This window comes from Anastrepha ludens, chromosome 6, assembly GCF_028408465.1.
Source record: "Anastrepha ludens isolate Willacy chromosome 6, idAnaLude1.1, whole genome shotgun sequence".
Taxonomy (NCBI): domain Eukaryota; kingdom Metazoa; phylum Arthropoda; class Insecta; order Diptera; family Tephritidae; genus Anastrepha; species Anastrepha ludens.
In genome coordinates, this window is record NC_071502.1 from 19099490 (window position 1) to 19119991 (window position 20502).

General features: G+C 35.4%; 2 protein-coding genes across 2 annotated transcripts; both read right to left on the reverse strand.

Moving 5' to 3' along the window:
* Positions 1 to 447: 447 nt before the first annotated feature.
* On the reverse strand, positions 448 to 17981 carry LOC128865751 (uncharacterized). The gene is made up of 2 exons (XM_054106068.1): positions 15867 to 17981; positions 448 to 627 (listed from the first exon to the last, which is right to left on the reverse strand). The coding sequence occupies exons 1-2, from the start codon at positions 17979 to 17981 to the stop codon at positions 448 to 450; spliced, it is 2295 nt and encodes a 764-aa protein (XP_053962043.1).
* A 1552-nt stretch (positions 17982 to 19533) lies between these two features.
* Positions 19534 to 20016, reverse strand: LOC128867481 (uncharacterized; the record flags this gene model as incomplete). Its single annotated transcript, XM_054108710.1, has 2 exons — positions 19699 to 20016; positions 19534 to 19620 (listed from the first exon to the last, which is right to left on the reverse strand). Coding segments are annotated over exons 1-2 (405 nt in total), but the record flags the coding sequence as incomplete, so codon positions are not given.
* Positions 20017 to 20502: the final 486 nt, after the last annotated feature.

Genomic DNA, 20502 nt, shown 5'->3' on the forward strand with positions numbered 1-20502 from the left:
AATTATGAAAAATTCTACCATAAAAACAATATAAGTATGTTAAGTCTAAGTGTCAAACTTCGCGCAAATTAAAAATAAACTTCATAATTTTTCATAAAAATTTCAAAATTTTCAATACGAACTTTTAGAACAATTTCGGGTATGCAGTTTTATAGCACATTGACTCTCAACTTATCCATTGCGCACACAACGATTTACAAAAATAATATTGCATTTCTTAAAGAAATAGGGGTTTTCAATAGGGGCATAATATAAACTTTTCAGACACAACCACCCAATGATAAAAAGGATAAACCTCTTAAGTTAATCTCTTCTTTTAAGGGTGCAAGTGAAGAACTTACAGAAAATTGGCCACAAAATTAACTAAAAGGTTCTCTATCTCTGAAAAAGATCTAAAATCAATTAACTCTTTGCAATGAAACACTTTCGGCACTTTGACAGACTTTTTTATTCAATCTGGTGTGAGCATTCCGTTGAAATAACTTCATATGGCATCATTGTAATGGCATTACAAGGTCCGGCACTAGCAGTGTAACCAGTCATGGCGGTGGTCATAACGTCCACATTAGGGCTCTCAAATTCACCAGACGCGAGGTCCGACCTAGCAGATTCATCAGTCTCGAGGCGCTAAAAAAAAGTCATTGTCCGCGAGTGGGCCGAAATACCTGCAAGTCACATTCGGGCAGCTTGCGACTCGTGTCTGGGGCGTCTCAAGGTCATAGTCAAGGCAAAAGGTGGTCATATCGAGCAAAAGTAAATGGATTCTTCATTTCGTATTATTTTCACACATTTTTTACTTTGAATGGAATAAAATGAATTTCCCAAACTAATTTTATGGCCTTTTTAATTGGTTACACTTCGAGTGCCGGACCCTGGACATTCTACAATTACTTTATTTATTGCTGGCAACTCCAATTTTATATTTAAAAAATTTCGTTTTTTATCTTTATTATACCTTCTTCTTGTTTCCTTGGCAAATAATGACACATCCCGGTTTTTTCAATAAATATCTGCTGATTTCGAGCACCCCATGCGCAGCTATTCTAGTACTTGGTACGATGAACTGAAATTACTTCAAGTTGCACCTATTGATTTAGAATTCCGCGGCAATTTTTTATAATTTGCAAATTCCACACCTTCGAGATTTTCGCCTTAATAAAAATGTTAGCTTTGGGTGAAACTTTCAAATCTGCAGTTCATAAAAAATCTTACATAGCCGTTTTTATTTAAAAATAAATATTATGCACTTATTTTAATATAAAACCCTTTATAATTAGGTTTTGCACGAACTTAAATACTTCAGAATACTTCTACATACCTACAGAAATGTTAGATTTATTAATACTATGTTTTTTCATTATGTTAACATCTGCACATAAAATCCTCCGCTACCTTCTTCAGCTACAACTATGTTCACACACACTTACATATATTTACAGATGAACCATATTTAATACAAAAATTTTTTTTTTTTCTTAAATTTTGTTGTAATTAATTGACGCGAATTTCAATTTAATTATTTGTGTCATTAAAAATAAATACAACTCCATTAAACACATCAACTCAGACACCTAAAAGCATGCTTCATTTTTTAGCCTAACGATGACGAAGAGCTCACTTGTTGTTGCTCAGTCATGCTGGGACAATACGAGTGTAATGGAAAACTGGAGTAATTTTGTATGCTAAAATTTGTATATGTTGTATGTATGTATATGTGTATGTAGTGTAAGTACATGTCAGTGTGCGAATGGGCATGCTATCAAAATGATTAAGTCACAGCATAATGTGGAGCGTAGAATACACGCACACACTCACATACATACACATATTATTATAATATCCCACCAAACAATTTGTTCAAAAATATTGTTTAAGGGAACAGATACCTGAAAACGGCCATATTTTCCCTGATTTTCATCAAAATTTTTTAAAATAAAGAAGTCAATATATTTTTTTCAAAATTGGCATACAGTTTATTTGTACATTAAAATAATAAAATTTTGTTTTTTTTTATTTCAATCATTTAAAATGGCGGATGTACACTCAATTCTTTCAGGAAGGTCGCAGCGGGGCTTCTCAATCGGCGGGCATTGTAGCATCGGCGTCAGTGACCTGAATACAAAAAACCAAAAAATTTTTTGTTTATTAATTTTATAATTTCTATATAAATTAAAAAAAATGGAAAAAAATCGCGGAATAAAATGCTTAAAAAATGAATTTGGGACGATTTTTCCTACCATTAGTGCTTCGGAAACATTATTTTTTCGAAAAATTTGTCGTGTACGCCAATTCGAAAAATATAGTTTTGAGAAGAACGCGTCTAAAGTTTGAATACAACGCAGCTATACCTCTCCCAGCGCTCGAACGCAAGGAATAGAGTCGTCACGGTTGACGATCTATAATATAAGAAATACTTAAATTTATGTTTTAAAAATTTGTTGACACATTCTTAAAGAATTATATTACATTTTATGGAAACATTTTTTTTTTTCGAAATTTTACAGATATCTGTCCCCTTAAGATATTTAAAACAGCCGTATAAGTATAAGTCTATCCTAGTAGCCAGCGCTCTTGTTAAATCTTAGTGAATTGGTTATTTATAATTATTACTCTTTCATACAAATATTGAGTATGGGAACAAGTTTCCGTCCTATCTTAGACAAAATTACGAATTATTTAAACAATTAAATAATTCATGATATTCTGTGAAGTATGTGCCATTGGAAGCTCCAAACTTACTCCATCATTCAGGCAGCAATCGGATTCCTCTGACGAAAAAGTCGAGTTCTTTTGACTGGATCCATGCATTGAGGACTGAATGCATTGATCGGAACAGATGGTAATCCGAAGATACAGTGCCTGGGGAATACGGCGGATGGGGCAAGATTTCCCAATTCAGTCCCTTATTTGTTCACTTTATTTTATCTTATCTCGTAAATTAATTTAATTTTTTGTATTTTACTATTTATGTTTTATTTTTCTTATTAGAGTTTTTTTGTTCTGTCATTAAATTTTTTTTTAAATAAATTAGTTTCTATTCATTTAAATTTTATTAATTTAGCTTTAGTTTAAATTAATTTTATTGATATTTTTTATTTGATTTTATTTTATTGTATTTAACTTTAAAACCCAATTAAATGTTTTCTTTTCAATTATTTAAAATAATTCGTTTATTTAATTTAAATTTAGTATGTTTTTATGTTTTTGGGCTTATTTTTTTGATTTTGTTTTACCTTTTTCTATTCATACTTACCTTTACTTTAATTTAATCATATTTTTTATCTTTTATTGTTATTTTTCATTGAATTTCATTTTATTCCATAAACTTAATTTTCTTAATTCAAAATTGTTTAAAAACCAAAATTTATATATTTCGCATAATTTTATATTAATTTAACTGGCTTTTTATTGCATTTTTTCACTGAACTTCATTTTAATTTACAGAATTTTGTTTAATTGTGCTAGATGCTCTTTTTTATTTCATTTAGTTTTAGTATTCTATATGTTTTGTGTTTTTTTCCTCTTTTCTTTCTTAAACATTTTTTTTTTACATTTTGTTAATATTTTTTATTGTATTTTGTTTATATTTATTTATTTAATTTTTTATCTATTTTATATTCTTTAATTTAATTTTTTTATTTAATTTAATCTTAGTATATTTATGTTTTTATGTTTTTTGTTTGCTAAACCTTTTTTTTTTTTATTTATTTAAAAAAATTAATTTTTAAATTTTGTTAATATATTTTATTTTATTTATTTTCATTTAATCAATTTTTTATCTATTTTACATTGCTTTATTAAATTTTTTAAATTTTTGTTATTTCTTATTGTATTTTATTTTATTTTGTTTAATTTTATTTACCATTTTCAGTTAATTTAACTTTGGTATAAATATAACTTTGGTATATATAACTTATATTTCAATTTAATTGTTTTTAATTATGTTTATGTTGTATTTTTTTCTATTTAAATTTAATTAACATATTTTTTTTTTAATTGTATTTTAATTTACTCTATTTAATGTTATTTAATTAAATTTAAGTATTTTAATTTAACTATATTTTATTGTGCTTTATTCTTTTTTAATGCTTTTTGTTTTCTGTTTCTTTTATTTAAATTTTTTTCTTTTCTATTAAATTAAATTCAATTTAATTACATGATGTTTTTATTTTATAAGTATATTTTATTGTATCTTATTTTAATTTATGTTGTTTTCTTATTTGCTTATTTTATCATAATTTTTTACTATATTTAATTTTAGTTCGCTATTCGTTATCGTTCAGTGCAATCTAAATCCTTTCGCCTGTAAATTCGGATTTTCGAAAAATTCGAATTCTTTGGTTGAGTGGGATATATCTGCATATGCAGGATAACTCGCGGAACTACACGCACTCACGCCAGTACATACAAATAACACAATGCCAAGTAATTATGGCGGCAGATGCCTTCTGATGTGTTGATACCTTCGCTTAATTTTCGAGCTTCACTTTCGGCTCCGCCTTCGGCTCCGCCTCCGACTCCGATTCCAACATGAGTGCTCTAATGATAATGATGATTATGTGTACTATAAAATTTGGCAGCTGTGTATGAAACCTACTATTAGAAATTTAATATTGCGCACCATTAACCGACATTAACAAAGAGCACTTGCATATGTGGGCCACTTGTAGCAACCTTTTAACGCACTATTGGTTTATATATATCTCATTTTGACTATTAACTGGATTATTTTTAATTAATTTTTACCCCCCTTTTGGGGTACGGGCTGACATAAAGCGACATTAGAGTGATTCAAATTGAAGTGTGTTTTTGTTTCAATATTTACGAGCAACCCGCCCAGCTTCGCACGGGTATAAAATATATACCCTATGTCACTCACTGAAAAAATGATTAAAATCGATCCAGTAGTTTTGGCTTATTCATTATTGTCCGTGGCCCGCACGCGTTAAATTTGGAGTAAAACAATTCTCCTTTCTTTATAGCATGAAGATTTCCTGCTATCTTTGGGATATCTAAATTCATACCCTACATTTTTGCATATTAACTTTTTGCATTTTTACATATGTATTTATTTTATTTTTACAACAATTACTATATTACAGAATGTCTTTATATACAACGTTCATAGCCTTCTTGTCATTAGACAATACAAACATGTTTTCTCTAGAGGTTACTCTTGAAAGAGCGGCATACAGTTGGCCATGTGAAAAACAGTCAACACTCAAATCTAAGCCTGCAACGTTGAAGGTTTGACCCTGAGATTTATTAATGGGCATTGCAAAAGATGTCTTTACCGGAAATTGTAAGCGTTTAAATTGGAATGGTAGATCCGATGGTATCAGAGGGATTCGGGGAATCAATACATCTTCTCCGGTACCACATCCTGTGAGTATTGTGCACTCTATTATGAAAGTTTTCAGTGATTTTACCAGCAAACGCGTGAAATTGCAAAGTTTAGGTGGACTTAGGTTTCTTAATAAAATAACAGGACAACCTATTTTCAGCTCCATTTTGTGAGGAGGGAGTCCAGACGGGTTCAAAGAATTTAGAAATTCTGTAGGAAATTGAACAGCTTCTTCCAAATCGAGAACAGTATCGACCGAGTAGTATATTTTCTTTGAAATAATCAAGTTATTTACTTTATCTACTTGTTCGTTAGTTGGTGACAGAATAGCTCTTTCTTTAAACCAAGATATTGTCTTACAACTTATGTTATCAATGATTTGACGGAAATCTCCTGAGAACAGAATTGTACATCCACCCATAGGTGCATTTTTGTTGCGCAAATCGCGCATTGTCCTATCCAGTGCTTCCACAGACGTCTTGTTTGACATGGTAGCTTCGTCCCAGACTATTAATGAGCAGTCACGCATCAATTTTCCTGTATTGCTCTGTCTAGAAACACTACAGACGCTGTTATCATCATCGGTGGTGATTTTCAGCGGGTGCTTCATTGTAGAGTGTGTGGTTCGGCCTCTTTCCAAAAGACTCTTTCTAAAAGAGTAGCGGCAATGCCGGATGACGCAACAGCTAACGCAATTTTTCCGGTAGATCACAATTACTAATTACTGATGAAGTATCTTGAAAAATATTGTTTTTAATTATATGCTGTAAAGAGCCATATACATAGATCTATATGAAAACAACAATGTATTTAAGGTATTTAATTGGATAAGGATTAATGTTGTACCCATTTGTTGAAATCGCTTCGAAAATAAGCTATTAGTTGTCGTAAAAAGTAAATGACAAAAAATGTTATTGTATGGAATTGATAGCAAACTAAACGCGCTCCGAATCAATAAAAACTATTCAAAAACTGTATTTTAATTATGTGCGATTTACTAATATAGAACCTGAAAATAGCATTTTATTTCGCTGTAAAATTGTATGTACATATAATTACATGGAATTCAGTACATACATAGATACATATGTACATATGTTCGAAATGAAATAATGCGAGCGATTCGTAAATACATACATACATACGTCACCATACGATGTAATTCAACATTAATGAGGTGTGGTGAGATTATCACTTAACGCCTGTTGCTTCATTCGGTTGACAGCGAACACACACACAAACAGCTTTTTTTTGGAAAAAGAGCTGCTTTTGTTTAAACAAATAAATCAAATTTTTTTTTTGATGCAGAACGAAAGTAAATATTTCAAAGTTAAACTTCTAGAAAGTTTCATTTTAATTGGTTTATTCGTTTATGATTTATGGCCGTGAAAACAAAAAAATTATGTTTTTTTGCCACATTTTGACCGATTGCCACACTCCCTTTATATATTTCTTCACATTATATAGATATAAACCTTCCTCTTCAATCAATCTATCTTTAAAAAAAAACCGCATCAAAGCCCGTTGCGTAGTTTTAAAGATTTAAGCGTATAAGGGGACATAGGGACAGAAAAAGCGACTTTGTTTTATAATATGTAGTGATATACACCTATGCTATACATATTTACCACCGAGTATTATAAATTATGTAGCACTGCTTTTTTTTTCTTGACTCAACTGATTTCAAGACAGTGGTCAACAAATGATACTGACTGAAAATAGCGAGGAATATGAATTTAAGTATGTGCCCAAACGTCTGTGCTTGTTATCGGTTCGTCAGAAACTGTCCGCCTGTTCTCTGTTGCTGAAGCGCTTTGCGTTCCCAATGAGTATGGCGAAGTCGCGTCATAATCTTACCTGCGAACGTTTGCGCTGCCTCCCACTTACCGCTGGTTGTGCACATATCTCGTATGACGGTGCTGGAGGACGGTTGATGACCCAGGGCTTGCTTCAGGATAGCTCGTTCCTCTCTAAAACGGTCGCAATAAAACATGACGTGTTCTGCGTTTTCGTCAGTATTCGGGCAGTTTGGACAGAAAGGGCTATCTGCCAGCTTAAAACAGTGCTGAGCAACTGCGAAAGGTGATAATCGGTGTCTCCATGTTTTCTCATTAACCACTCGTCAAAACGTGGTACAAGTTTGTAGGTCCAACATCCGCTTTGTGACCCATCTCACCGTTGCTGCCACCGGCTTATTGTCAGCAGTCGCTCCGCTGCTTTTTCTCCTGGTGTGGGCCGCGCTTCTTGTTTGTGATAGAACCGAAACATTTCATCTGCCTAAAGGTTAAGAGGTATCTTTCTAGCTATTCTATACACGCAAGCTACACGCAGGCGCCTTGCCTGTATGTCTGGATGACTTCCCGTAGATTACACTTTTTGGTCCTCGCCCAGATAGGTGCTGCATAAAGAATTATAGAGTCAGCAACCAATGACAGTAGTTGTCTGCGATTTCCCTGGGGCCCTCCTATATTAGGAAGAAGTCGCTTCAGGGCACCATTGGCAGATGCCGCCTTGGAACATGCATATATTAAATGCTGCCTGAAACAAAGTCTTGTGTCGATGCAGACCTCAAGATATTTGATTGCCTTTTTCGAGATTATATGGTGTGCATCTATGTTCAGCTCAAAGGACTTTCGCCCTCCAGCACTTATTAGAACTGCTTCGGTTTTGAGACCGGCTAAATCTAACTTAGCCTCGTTAAGCCAACGTTGCACTCTCGCTGCAGCATCGTTGCACTTTTCCTTTAAGTGGTCAAGTTTCCTATCAACTACCACCAGGGCAATATCATCGGCGTATCCTACAATTTTGGCGTTTGGCGGAAGCTTCACTTTCAGGACTGCATCGTACATCATGTTCCACAAAGTTGATCGCAGCACTGATCCTTGTGGTACACCACCGGAGACCTTTAACGTTTTTTGGCCATTTTCAGTTTCATATCGCAGAGTGCAGTCACTTAGATAACTGCTGATAATGCGGGCAAGGTAGGCTGGTACATTGAAACCTTTGAGAGCCGTGATGATGCTAGGCCAGTTTGCCGAGTTAAAAGCATTTCTAACATCTAAGGTGATCACTGCGCAGAACCTTCCCGCACTTATAGCCCTGTGTGCTATTTCCACCACCGTTCTTATTGCATCCACCGCAGATCTAGCTTTCCGGAAGCAGGATCGATTGTGTGAGAGACCTTTCAAGCCTTCCAAATGCTCCTGAAGTCGTTTGCAGATAATGCGTTCCAGTACCTAAGATGAGATTCGCCAAAAGCGCTGACATCCTACATGATGTCTACTTTCGGTATTCATAGAGATCTGTCTTTATCTGGTATGGCTAGGAAACAAAAGGTCTATGCGTGGCTTAATGCCAACCAGGCTAATTTAAACTAACCTAAATCGTTCTATCAAAGTAGTAAAGTGGTATTGAAATGTTAGAGCGGCGCTGGAATTATTGCATTGATGGAAGAAAGCTAATTTTGAATAAAAAAAACCTACTCTCTTTAATATGCCTGGGACTTTTCAGTCCATGCGTTATCTGTGTATAATTTGTAAATAAGCACCACTAATCCTTTTTTATCTATCACAGTCACAAACATATGCACACAAGTGTATGTGCACTCTGAAAATTGACAATTTTCCGCAAGTAAAGAATACCCAATCTGTGAAATTGCAGGATATCCTTTTTATTCTGGTTGCCATTGTTTGCGGCGCTTCGCTGTGAAACGGTTTATTTGTATAATGATTCAATTGTAATCCTGCTAATTAGACGACACTCGGATGTTGCAGTAAGAGTAACAAAAAACAAACAACAACAAGACAAAAACCAAAAACAAAAAAAAAAAATAAACAAAGTAAAAGTATAAAAGATACACAATAACAAGAGTGCAATGAGGAGCGGCGAAACAGAACAGCAAATGAACTCATGAACAACAACTTGTACAAAGGATGCTGGATTGTGAAAGGAAGCGTCACATACGTACAAGTGCATATATATGTATGTGTAAATGCAACTGTGTATATGCAAGTACATCTATGAATGTGAGCAATGCATAGCTGCACACATTCGTTTGTCACGAAATCCTTCGCATTGGACAAGGTCAGGAGGGTTAGCTGGCTGAACGTCCATAGGATGCGAGTAATTATTATTTTTCTCGCTTCTAATGACACACAACAACCGGCAAATGCACGACTAAGCATGCATGCTTGTACGTATGTATATGTATGTGAGCAGGAGTGTCTATGGCAGAGGCTATCGTGCATTGTGTGCACAAATCTGCGCGCAGGCAAAAGGAGTGACCAATGGATATGAGGCAGCAACACTAAGCAAAGTTGCGAAAAGCGATTAAAAGCAGAAAATAAGAAAAAACAAATCACAAAAACAAAGAAACAAAAAATAATACTAAAACTAAAGCGAAAACGTATACAAAAAGCTGTAAAAACTAACAAGTCGATATGAAGAAAAGTAGCGCCAAATGCCATGGAAAAAACAGCAAAGCTGCATCACTGCATAAAACTTTCAATTACGATATGAGGGTATATAATTACGCTTGTGTGTGTGTATGTGTGTATGCACTACAGTGTGCCAAAAAGTTAGAAACGCGTGATGAGGATATGCAAGACTTGGTCTGATTTTTTTCCTACCGCGTCATAGTATTAAAATATATTTTTTTTCGGCTCGAGTGACCTAACAAAGTCATTTAACTGTTTAGTCGACTATTCTTTTAATATTTCACGCTCTTTTTGCTGCATGATATTTTTTTTGTTTGTTTGCCAACAGCCGCTGTAGCTGCGTAGGTTGGAGCTGAACTACCATTTAGTGGTGCGCGGGTTCGAAACTGGGCGCATGAAACACCAAATGATAGCAAAAGTTTTTTTCGCAAAGCGGTCAACACTCGGCTGGCAATGATAAACCTCCGAGTGTATTTGTGCCAAAACAAGGACCGAACATTAAATCTAATTTTATTGAGCAGATACGGACAATCTATTGAGCCCGCACAAATATCGAAGGTAAAACACATCGACAACAGAATACGCCTAGATTCTAAGGACATTAGATTTATTAATAAGCAACGAGACCAATAAAACGGAATAGGGTCGACGAATTTCATCGAGCACAAAGCAAAACGCAAAAAATCTATGTGAACAGACTCTAATCTATAAATATATAGTCTGGATGAAATGGTCTGCAAACGAATGCTGCGTAATCTAACCTGGACCGTACTAAGGACGCGTACAACAGTTTGAGAGTATAGGAATCAGAAAACGAAGAACTATTTCGACGAATACAGGCTAGCATTGCGAACGATTTAGAAAGAATAAAGTTTATGTGGGTGCTGAAGTTGAGCTGGGAGTCAAAATAAATACTCAGGTCCTTTCATGCACTAATTGACTTAAGCGGCGAGTTCGAGATAAAGTAAGCTTTTGGAACAACATTAAAAACTTTCGCATACGAAGTATAGTGACATGTATTAATGTTAGTGAACAAGCGATTGCGCACACACCAACTTTATGAGTTACTCAACTCACGTTAGAGAGTGAATGAATCTTCTGGACATTTAATTTCATAACAGATTTTTAGATCATCCGCGTACAGAAGAAAATTACGCAATGAAAAACAGGAAGAAATATCGTTAATTAAGAGGATAAATAGTAGCGGACTTGGGGCACTACCTTTGGGAATACCAGCTGAAGCAATAAAAGAATAAGACGATAGATTATCAAGTCGAACGGCACAGTGCCTATTATTGAGGTAGGAAATTAACCACTTAAGAAATTGAGAGTAAAAGCCGAAACGCTGTAGATTAGCAATTAATGTTGGCAGAAATCTATCAAAAGCTTTGGAGAAATCTGTTTAGATCGCATCCATTTGGAAATCTCTTTAAAATGTTTCCAAACAGTCCTCCGTAAAGACAGCTAAATTCGGTAATGTAGATTTGTCCGGAATAAAACCAAGTTGATTGGCACATAAAAAATGCACAAACAGCAAAGTATATTTTGTTTTTTCACTATGTAATCAAATAATTTCGAAACTGTAGATAGCTTGGAAATCAGCCTATAATTTTCATTATTATTTTTATTGCCGCTTTTAAGGGGGTATTCTGGTCTAGATGCCTGAATTTTAGGCATTTTTAAAACTAAAACAAAAAAAATGGAAAAGATTTTTACTATCCTTTTTTTATGGTTTTTTATTAATATTGGAAAAGTATAAAAAAAAATTAATAAAAAACCAAAAATAAAAAAATCGTGGAATTACAGGCCGGCGGAGTGGAGGCTACATAAAAACCGATGCTCCATGGTTGACATGATTCCTACCTTTGTAGTGATCTTAAACAAACAAATTTAAAAAAATCTTCTTTAGCTAGGAAGTCGCTATCGGATTACGCCAAATCACAGAAAGAAATAATTCACAAAATGGCGTCAACTGGAAAAAAAAATTGTTTACCCTCTTTTTTTTTACCTTTTAAAATTTGTTTAAAAACACTTCAAACTTAACATTTTCAAAATCCTAGGCAGGTGCGACAGACAGATGTAAATGGTGGTCAAATTTCAAGGCCCGATGTTGAATGTAAACCACACCTAAACGTCAAGTTTTTATGTACATTTTATTTGACATTTTTCAATCTTAGTCTAATTCAATTTGCATTATAGAAAGACACACAATCGAGCAATGCGTTAAAGTTATTCAGGCTTATTATGAAAACGGGTGTTCAAATCAAAATGCATATCGCGCACTTCGTGATTTTTTCGGTCAATCTAATTGTCCAAATGTGCGTACAATCGGAAAAATTGTGCAAAAGTTTGAGCAAACCGGGTATGTGGGAGATGTGAAAACACCAGTGCATGCTCGTACTGCTCGTACTGCAGAAAATATCGCTGCTGTTCGCGATAGTGTGGTTGAAAAGCCGTCCACCTCAACTCGTCGTCGTGCCCAACAATTGCACCTCTCACGCTCGTCGTTGATGGTTGATGAACATTATGCATAAAGACTTGCATTTACACGCTTACAAGGTGCCATTGACTCAAGAACTAAAGCCTCTTGACCATTTCAAGCGTCGTCAGTGGTCAGAATGGTGGCAGGGAATGGCAACAGTGAATGACCACATTTTCTGTGAGGCACCTCAGTGGATTCGTCAATAAGCAGAATTGCCGCATTTGGGCGAATGGTAATCCAAGATTGATTGCCGAAAACCAATGGCCCCACAAAGAGTGACTGTTTGGTGCGGTTTATGGGCCGGCGGCATCATTGGGCCGTATTTTTTCCAAAATGAGGCCGGTCAGGCAGTTACTGTGAATAGTGTTCGCTATCGTGAGATGATAACGAACTTTTTATGGCCCGAATTGGAAGATATGGATGTGGACGATATGTGGCTTCAACAGAACGGTGCCACTTGTCATGCAGCTAAGGAAACAATGCCTCTTTTGCGCGAAAAATTTGATGGCCGAATAATCTCACGTCGCGGCGATGTCAATTGGCCGCCAAGATCATGTGATTTGACACCGTTGGACTTCTTTCTTTGGGATTATTTGAAAGAGAAGGTGAACGTTGATAAGCCAGCAACAATTCAAGAGGTAAAGGATGAGATAATTCGGCACATTAACGGCATAGAACCTCAATTATGCTTCAGCGTCATCGAAAATTCTGACTATCAGATGGAGGTGTGCCGCCGAGGCCGTGGTGCCCATTTGGCCGATATTTTGTTTACATAATTGAGCCATACTAGTATTATCATAGTAAAGAGAAATGACAATAATTTCCTAAAAAAATTGTATTTTATTTAAAATCAGCACCGGCCCTCCAAAATTAACCACCCTTATAATACAAAATTCTTATCAAACTTCAAAGCGATCGGTCAAGTAGAACTTGAGATATCATGGCGACCATCTCAAAAAAAGTAGTTTTGAGAAAATCGCGGTTGAAGTTTGAGCAACAATTCCAGTAGAATAACTTAGATCATAATATTTGCTACTCACTCTGGATTAATCGGCGATATATTTCCAGGTATATATTATAGAAGTATAAAGTATATATATATATATGTATAGAGTAAATAAAGGCTGTGTGGGATACAAAAGATTTTCTCTAAAGAACGAGTCCTCAAATCGCCCGGTAACATCTGCCGTTCATTGTGCGATTCGCTCCACTCGGCCGGCTTAGACGCCGCCTCACAAAATCCGCTGTATCTCCGAAAATAATTCAAATTTTGGAAAATCCGTTGAAGGGCATATTTTTGAAGGTCTAAACTTTAAAAATATGCAAAAAAAATCGATATTGTCAAGACCAGAATACCCCCTTAAGGATGGGCGTAATATAAGTTAATTTCCAGGCTTTAATGAAAACTTCGGCGGAAAGTGACATGTTGAAAATGTGCTTTAAAGGCGTAGTCAAAGCTGCGCAACTTTTAATTAGAATAGCCGATAGACCATCAACATCGGTATTAGTGGAGGGCTTAAGCTGATTTTTGCCAACAGTGATATCCTCGTTAGTCAAATTTAATTTCCCATAGTTGATGGAAGTATCTAAATTAGACAGAATATATCATGAGCACACTCAAAATCCGTAGTACCTGACATAAAAGTCGAAGAATAAAAATTAGCAAAGAGAACTAGCTGAGACTTCTTTAAGATTAATGGACGCAGGTACACTTGAACAGTTTTTTTAGATTTTAGGTAACTCCAAAAGGATTTTGGATTACACTTAATATTAACCTCTACATTATGATTAAAACATAAATAATAAAATATAATGTAAAGATTTATGGAGCTCATTGAATTTACTTTTTGCATAGAAAAAATTATTCGCGGAATATAACGGAACTATTTATATTTTCTTTGATACATTGAGCATGCAACAAGTGATTTTAATCGCGGATAGAAGAACGTGTTTTTAAAAAATAAAAGGGAATCTTCGAACGAGTTTAAAAAGCATATTTTGTATTTTTTTTTTATAAAAGTGGTAAAAATGCAACAACTGCTGCTGCAGAAATAAACACTGTTCACGGAGAGGTAACCATGAGTATAAGAACTGCGCAAAAGTAACTGGGAGGTGGAGGATGTCCCGCGCGCTGGTCGTCCTGAAGTCTTTAACTCCGACGCCTTGCTCGAACTCGTGGAAACTGAGCCAAATTTGACAGTCGATATGATAGCTCAGAGGTTAAATTCATCGCATGGAAAAGTTCACAGGCACCTGGTTCAGTTGGATAAGGTTTCAAAGCTGGGAAAATGGGTTCCGCATAAACTTTCCGTCGCCTACCTTCAGCAGAGAGTGAATGTGTGTTCTCATCTGTCAGAGTCAAAGGCAAAACATCGACTTTTTTCACAAAAGTCAAGCTAAAAATTCACATTTCAAACGCTTACTAGCCACCCTGTATTCGTACACAGTCAATTGGCCTGTAAATCGACTTCGTTCGCCTAGCCGAGATTTCGCTCGGTTTATGCATATGTGTATGTGTGTTAGTATGTATGTATACATTCTAGTATGTTTTTATTGCAGAAAATTGCACTTAATTGAAATGCTTTGTCGAGTGTAAGACAAAGGCGGATTTGAGTGCAATGGAAACTGGAAATCGAAAAACGAATAGAAAATGCAGATAAGCCAATATTTTTACAATTCTCATTTCAAGTATTGTTCCGCACGCTCTGCTTATCGTAATTTAATTAATTCATAAGAACTTTTTAATATTTGTTGAAGTTTTTATAATTTTTACATTTTATCAGAAGTTGTTGCTTGAATTTGAGAAAAAAAATCATTCCACTTCGCTTGTGCAATAATGAAAAAATATACCCAAAAGTAATGAATCATGACTATAAACATACATACAACATATTTTAGCACACAAAAATTACTCGTACAACCCCTTTTTGCCTTTCAGGTTTTTGGCTATTCAAAATGCTCCAGGAGTGTTGCTGCGTATATACATATATACTTATACTAGCATCACCCAGTGGGCTTCGCACCACCATACATAAAATGTTTTGTTTTTTATATCGCAAAAAATTTTTCATATTAAGTTTTCTTTATAGAACTTGTAAAATGTTTAAACAGTTGAATTAGTCACAATAGCCTTTTCTGTACTTTTTTAAAATTTGATTGTGGTGGTCACCTATATACAGGTAAGGTGAAAGAACCGATAAAAACTTGTAATTAAACTTTGATTCTTTAATATCCATTTCAATTTTTTACGCTAAATAAATTATGCTAAAATAAATAAAGTTAAAAATGTTTTTCCAGTTCCTTCTGGAGCATCCAATTTTTTATTATATTTTCGTCCAAAATGACTTGCAATTCGATAAAAAATTGATTGCTAAAAAGATTTGATTTGTGAACACAATAACGTACAAAATAAAATGAAATAATTTTTATTTTTATTTCTGATAAAGAAAAGCAACGTTTAATTTAATACAATTGTATACACAACATTTTTTGTTTTATTTTGTGGTGCATAAATAAACAAATTTTTTGGCGCTCCAACTCTCGAACATGCAACGTATAGTTGGCCGTGGGAAAAGCAAGTTTCCTCTAAATTAACTCCACACACCTGGAGCGTTTGCCCTTGGGCTTTGTTTACGGTCATAGCAAAAGATAGCCGAACAGGAAATTGAAGACGTTTAAATTCGAATGGCATGTCCGTTGGTATTAATGGGATGCGTGGTATTGGTACAATTTCACCTTTTGCTTTGCCAGTGAGAATTGTTGCTTGAATTAAATTTGGCATCAATTTCTTCACTGAAAGTCTCGTCCCATTACAAAGTTTCGGTGCATTAAGATTTCGGAGAAGTATAATCGATGAACCAACTTTCAAATTCAAATTATGCGGTGGCATGCCTGGTGGTTCCAAAGAATTTAAAAATTCGACCGGATAATTGACTGCGTCTTCATTATTCATAGCAGTATCAATGGATTTATATGTTACCGAATCTCCTGGCAATTTTTCCTGGATGTGGAAATTGATTTCGTTGACATTGATATTTTTTGGTGCTAAAATTGCACGTTCTCGTAACCAATCATGGTTATTATAATTTTGAACAATATTTGGGAAAACGCGATCAATGAGTTCTTGTTTTGATGATACAATTATGCAAAAATTATTCGGTAACATGATAAACCCATTTTGATCACTTGCAATTTTTCCATCGCCAATCTTCAGCAATTGCTTTGAAAACTCACGTGGTGATGAATAATTTTGAAGACGCACACGCTTGTTGGTCGTCAACGAAAGCCTTTGTACGTGTGCCCACAAAAATGAACTTTTCAAACATGCATTAATTTCATCAGCTGGTGTTGATCTCGGAATAACAGGCAACGTTTGACGAAAATCACCAGATAACAATATTAATGCACCGCCAAACAGCTGTTGACTCTGTCTCAAATCTTGCAATGTTCGACTTAAGGCTTCCAAAGATTTTTTATGGGCCATTGGACATTCGTCCCATAAAATAATCGATGTTTGTTGCAAGACTTTAGCCATTCCAGAACTCCTTGAAATATTGCATGTTGGTGTTTCAATTGCTTGCATGTTTAACGGCAATTTCAAGGCGGAATGTGCTGTGTGGCCGCCATCAAGTAATGTAGCTGCAATACCGGAAGAAGCAAGTGCCAATGCGATTTTTCGTTCCGACCGAACCGTTGCCAATATCAATGATATCAAAAATGTTTTTCCAGTGCCGCCAGGTGCATCCAAAAAATACAATCCACCAGTGTTGTCATTGACAGCTTGCATCACTTTGTCATATGCATCTTTTTGTTGATCATTTAATTGTGGAGTATACGTTTGTACGAACGCACTCAATTCATCACGATCGAATTGCTGTTCGCGTTGCAATTCTCGTTCAAATAAATCATGCATTGGACGATTTGGTTGAGTCAATCCTAATTGCCCTAATGTTTTATTTGCAATAGTAAGGCACAAATCTTCGATCATTATCAAGGCTTCATTAAACATTTCCAATGTCAGCAGCAATGCAGGATCATTTGAACGATGTTGAAGTCGAATCAAAATGTCTTCAGCCATGAAATCTTTGTATTTATTCCACAATTCCAGTGGATTTGATGGAAAACATGTTGATATTATGATCGCAAATAACATACGAATTTGATTTGGTGGAGATGAAATTGATGCATCACGAAGCGTAGAATCCCAATGCGTATCATCTTCCAGCAAATGCAATTGGTGACATGCTTCACGGTATGTGGCGCACATTTGACCATTGATAGTTCGTAAATGTTGGAATGATTGCGGTCCATGTACGTTCACCAACAAAAGTCGCAAGTAAAAACATTCAATATTAACTGGACTAACTGTATAAATGCGTCCCAAAGCATCTGTTCGAAAAATTCCTGGATAACCATCAACAGATGTGCCTTGTTTGCGACGTTGAAATTTTTTTGTTGATGCATTCCATGTGAAATAGTGTGGCACTTCCGAATATAGCAAAGTCCTGGCAAATTCATCCGTTTCGCATAACTGGAAAAAAGCTGTCAGTGTAGTTGCTCGTGGTTCTACTGCTCTTTGTGCGGCATTTGCAGCAGTGAAGTAAACACGTTGGCCGTTTTCAAGATGAACTGCCAAATGTACAACAACCGGATGTTTGTCATGAATTGGAAACGATAAAATACGCCATACAGCTTCATTCGTACTAATATAGCGCCCCATTTGATACTGTAAAATTTCATCATGACTATTTTCAGGAGCCACTCCAAAAACAGCCATATCGCTGCCCTTATTCACATACTTGCAAATATATTTGATTGATTTTACAGAATTGCAATATTCTACATTTATGTGAGCGTTGAACATTTTTGACAGTATCGGTGAGTACGGAACTATCCACCGGTTATCGATTTCAACGTCTTGATTTTGAAGTTTAATTACAGTTGATTTACCGTTGTCTTCAGTTGATCGTCGACGATACTGTGGATATCCATCATCTCCTGTAATTGTTTCAGCAATCATTTGTTTTGGAAAACGTTTCGAACATTTGCCATCAATCATACAGGGAGAATTTCGATTAATATCACCACAGGGACCGTGAATCAAATTTTTCGTGACAACTTCGAATAATCCTGGGTCGATGGTTTGATCTGGAATTTCGGCCGATATGACAGTATCAATCATATCAGGTGTTATTTTGTGTACCAACCAAATCAAGATATGTGCGTGAGGTAAGCCCCTTTTTTGCCACTCTATGGTATACATAAAGCACCGCACTTCTCCAAATACACGGAGTTTGACAATCAGATCCATTAATTTTTTCAATTTTTGTTGAAATACACGGGCCGTTATGTCATGCCGATCTTTTGGCACCTGACCATCAAATAAACAATCAGACACATCGACCCACTTCGGATTGCATGTAAATGTGATGAATAGATCCGGTCGCCCATAATTTCGTACATATGTCATCGCATCTTGCGTATATTCATGCATATGACGTGGGCTACCAACATATGATGATGGTAAAATTGTTAAACGGCCGATATCATTCACATTTGTATCATTGATTATTGCGTCACGCAAATGTATGTATTCCTCTGACCTCAATCGGGCTTGATTGTGACGGATGAAATTGAATCTCTCACTTTCAATTTTTGCGTACATATCGACGATATATTGATGCGAAAGTTGATTGCATCGCAAAATAAAATTGTTTTCTTGAGGGCGAATCATCAATCGATACGAATAAAAATTCATCGCACTGACGGCTTTCGTTGATTTTTGACCTGTAATGCAAAAATTAATTAGCGTATGAAAATTATTTAAAAGTCATATTTAAACAAAAATAAAATGTGTATGTACCAGTTGTTGGATTTATCATTGGTATGTTGATATGATAGCCATCGTCCCCTCTCCAAAACAAAATGGGGTATTGCAATGCATCATAACAGCGATGGAGTTCTGAAATACGTTGTAATTGCTCATTTCTACGATACAAAACAATATCTCGTGGCCGAAACTGTTCACCAACCACAACAATGGCTACTTCATCAATCGTTGGTACATTAAATCGTCTGGCGTGCTCCCCAATTGGTGTTTTATCGGCTTTTATTATGATTTTGTGGCCATCGGTGGGCATCAGATCGAGTGCCACTTTGAACAATTTCACCAATTCATTGTGTTGACGGAACATTGTTTGCAATTCATTCACGATTGATCTTTTCGTATTCGTCGAAATTGCACAGCGCTGATCTAATTCACGATTCTCATCACCAATAAAATATATTTGCAAAAATTGATGGTCACCATCTGGGAATGGTAGTAAAGAGCCAGCTCTATGGTATATTTGACCTTGAATCTGTAAAGTTCGAGAAAAATATGTAGATAACGGATCTGAATATTTAAAAACATCGAACACATCAAACGAAGTAATAACCTTAAACGTCGGCATAAATCCATCTCTTATAATATTTGTAGCTCCAAAAGATGTCATTTGAAAGCATGAATTGTATTTTTTAATGTTTAAGAGGAAATGCTTCGACGTTGGTGAATTGCCAAAAACCAATGAATGCAAAGGTTCTGGCGGAAGTTCAAGCACCGGCAATTTGACTTTCCCACCAGCACAGCACATACCAGGCGTTTCGTTTCTGAATTTAATTGCTTTGCAATGTATACATTCTACATTCATTTGGCCAATGTATGCATGCATGCTGTAATCAATGGTGGCATCGTAATTGAAAGCCGCACGTTCCATTTGATGTATATCAAAAACGGACGTACGCCCACGACGGTTTCTTGGTGCTTCACTATTAACCGACTGATTTCTCCGTTTGTGTCGTTGTGTTTCCACTTCATTTCGTCGACCACGATCTTCTTCACTTTGTGATCTTCGATTTAATGCTGTAGCATTTGATTGAAGTGAGCGTCTGCCAATGTTTGCTCGTCTTGTACGTGGCATTCTTTCAGTACAATATATTACTAATTAAATGTAATAGCGAAATATTGAAAATTATTTCAAGAAACAGGATATTACAGGCATTTCGTATGAGAGGAAACCATTACTCACATAAAATGTCAGGAACGGCTGCACCGATTTCAATCAAGCTTCACACAAACCACCTCCAAAGATAGAAAAGAACTCTAAAATTCTTGTGTTAATCGGTTCGGCGGTTCTTGAGTTATAATATTACCAAGGGAATGTAACTTATTTTTATGTATATAGAATGTTTGCTCGTCTTGC

Coding starts and splice junctions, on each gene's coding strand:
- LOC128865751 (XM_054106068.1), bottom strand. CDS start 17,981: ATGGGGCGCTATATTAGTACGAATGAAGCTGTATGGCGTATTTTATCG. Junction 628..15,866: donor CCCAAGGGCAAACGCTCCAG/GTGTGTGGAGTT, acceptor ACTTTTTTTTAG/CGCCTCGAGACTGATGAATC.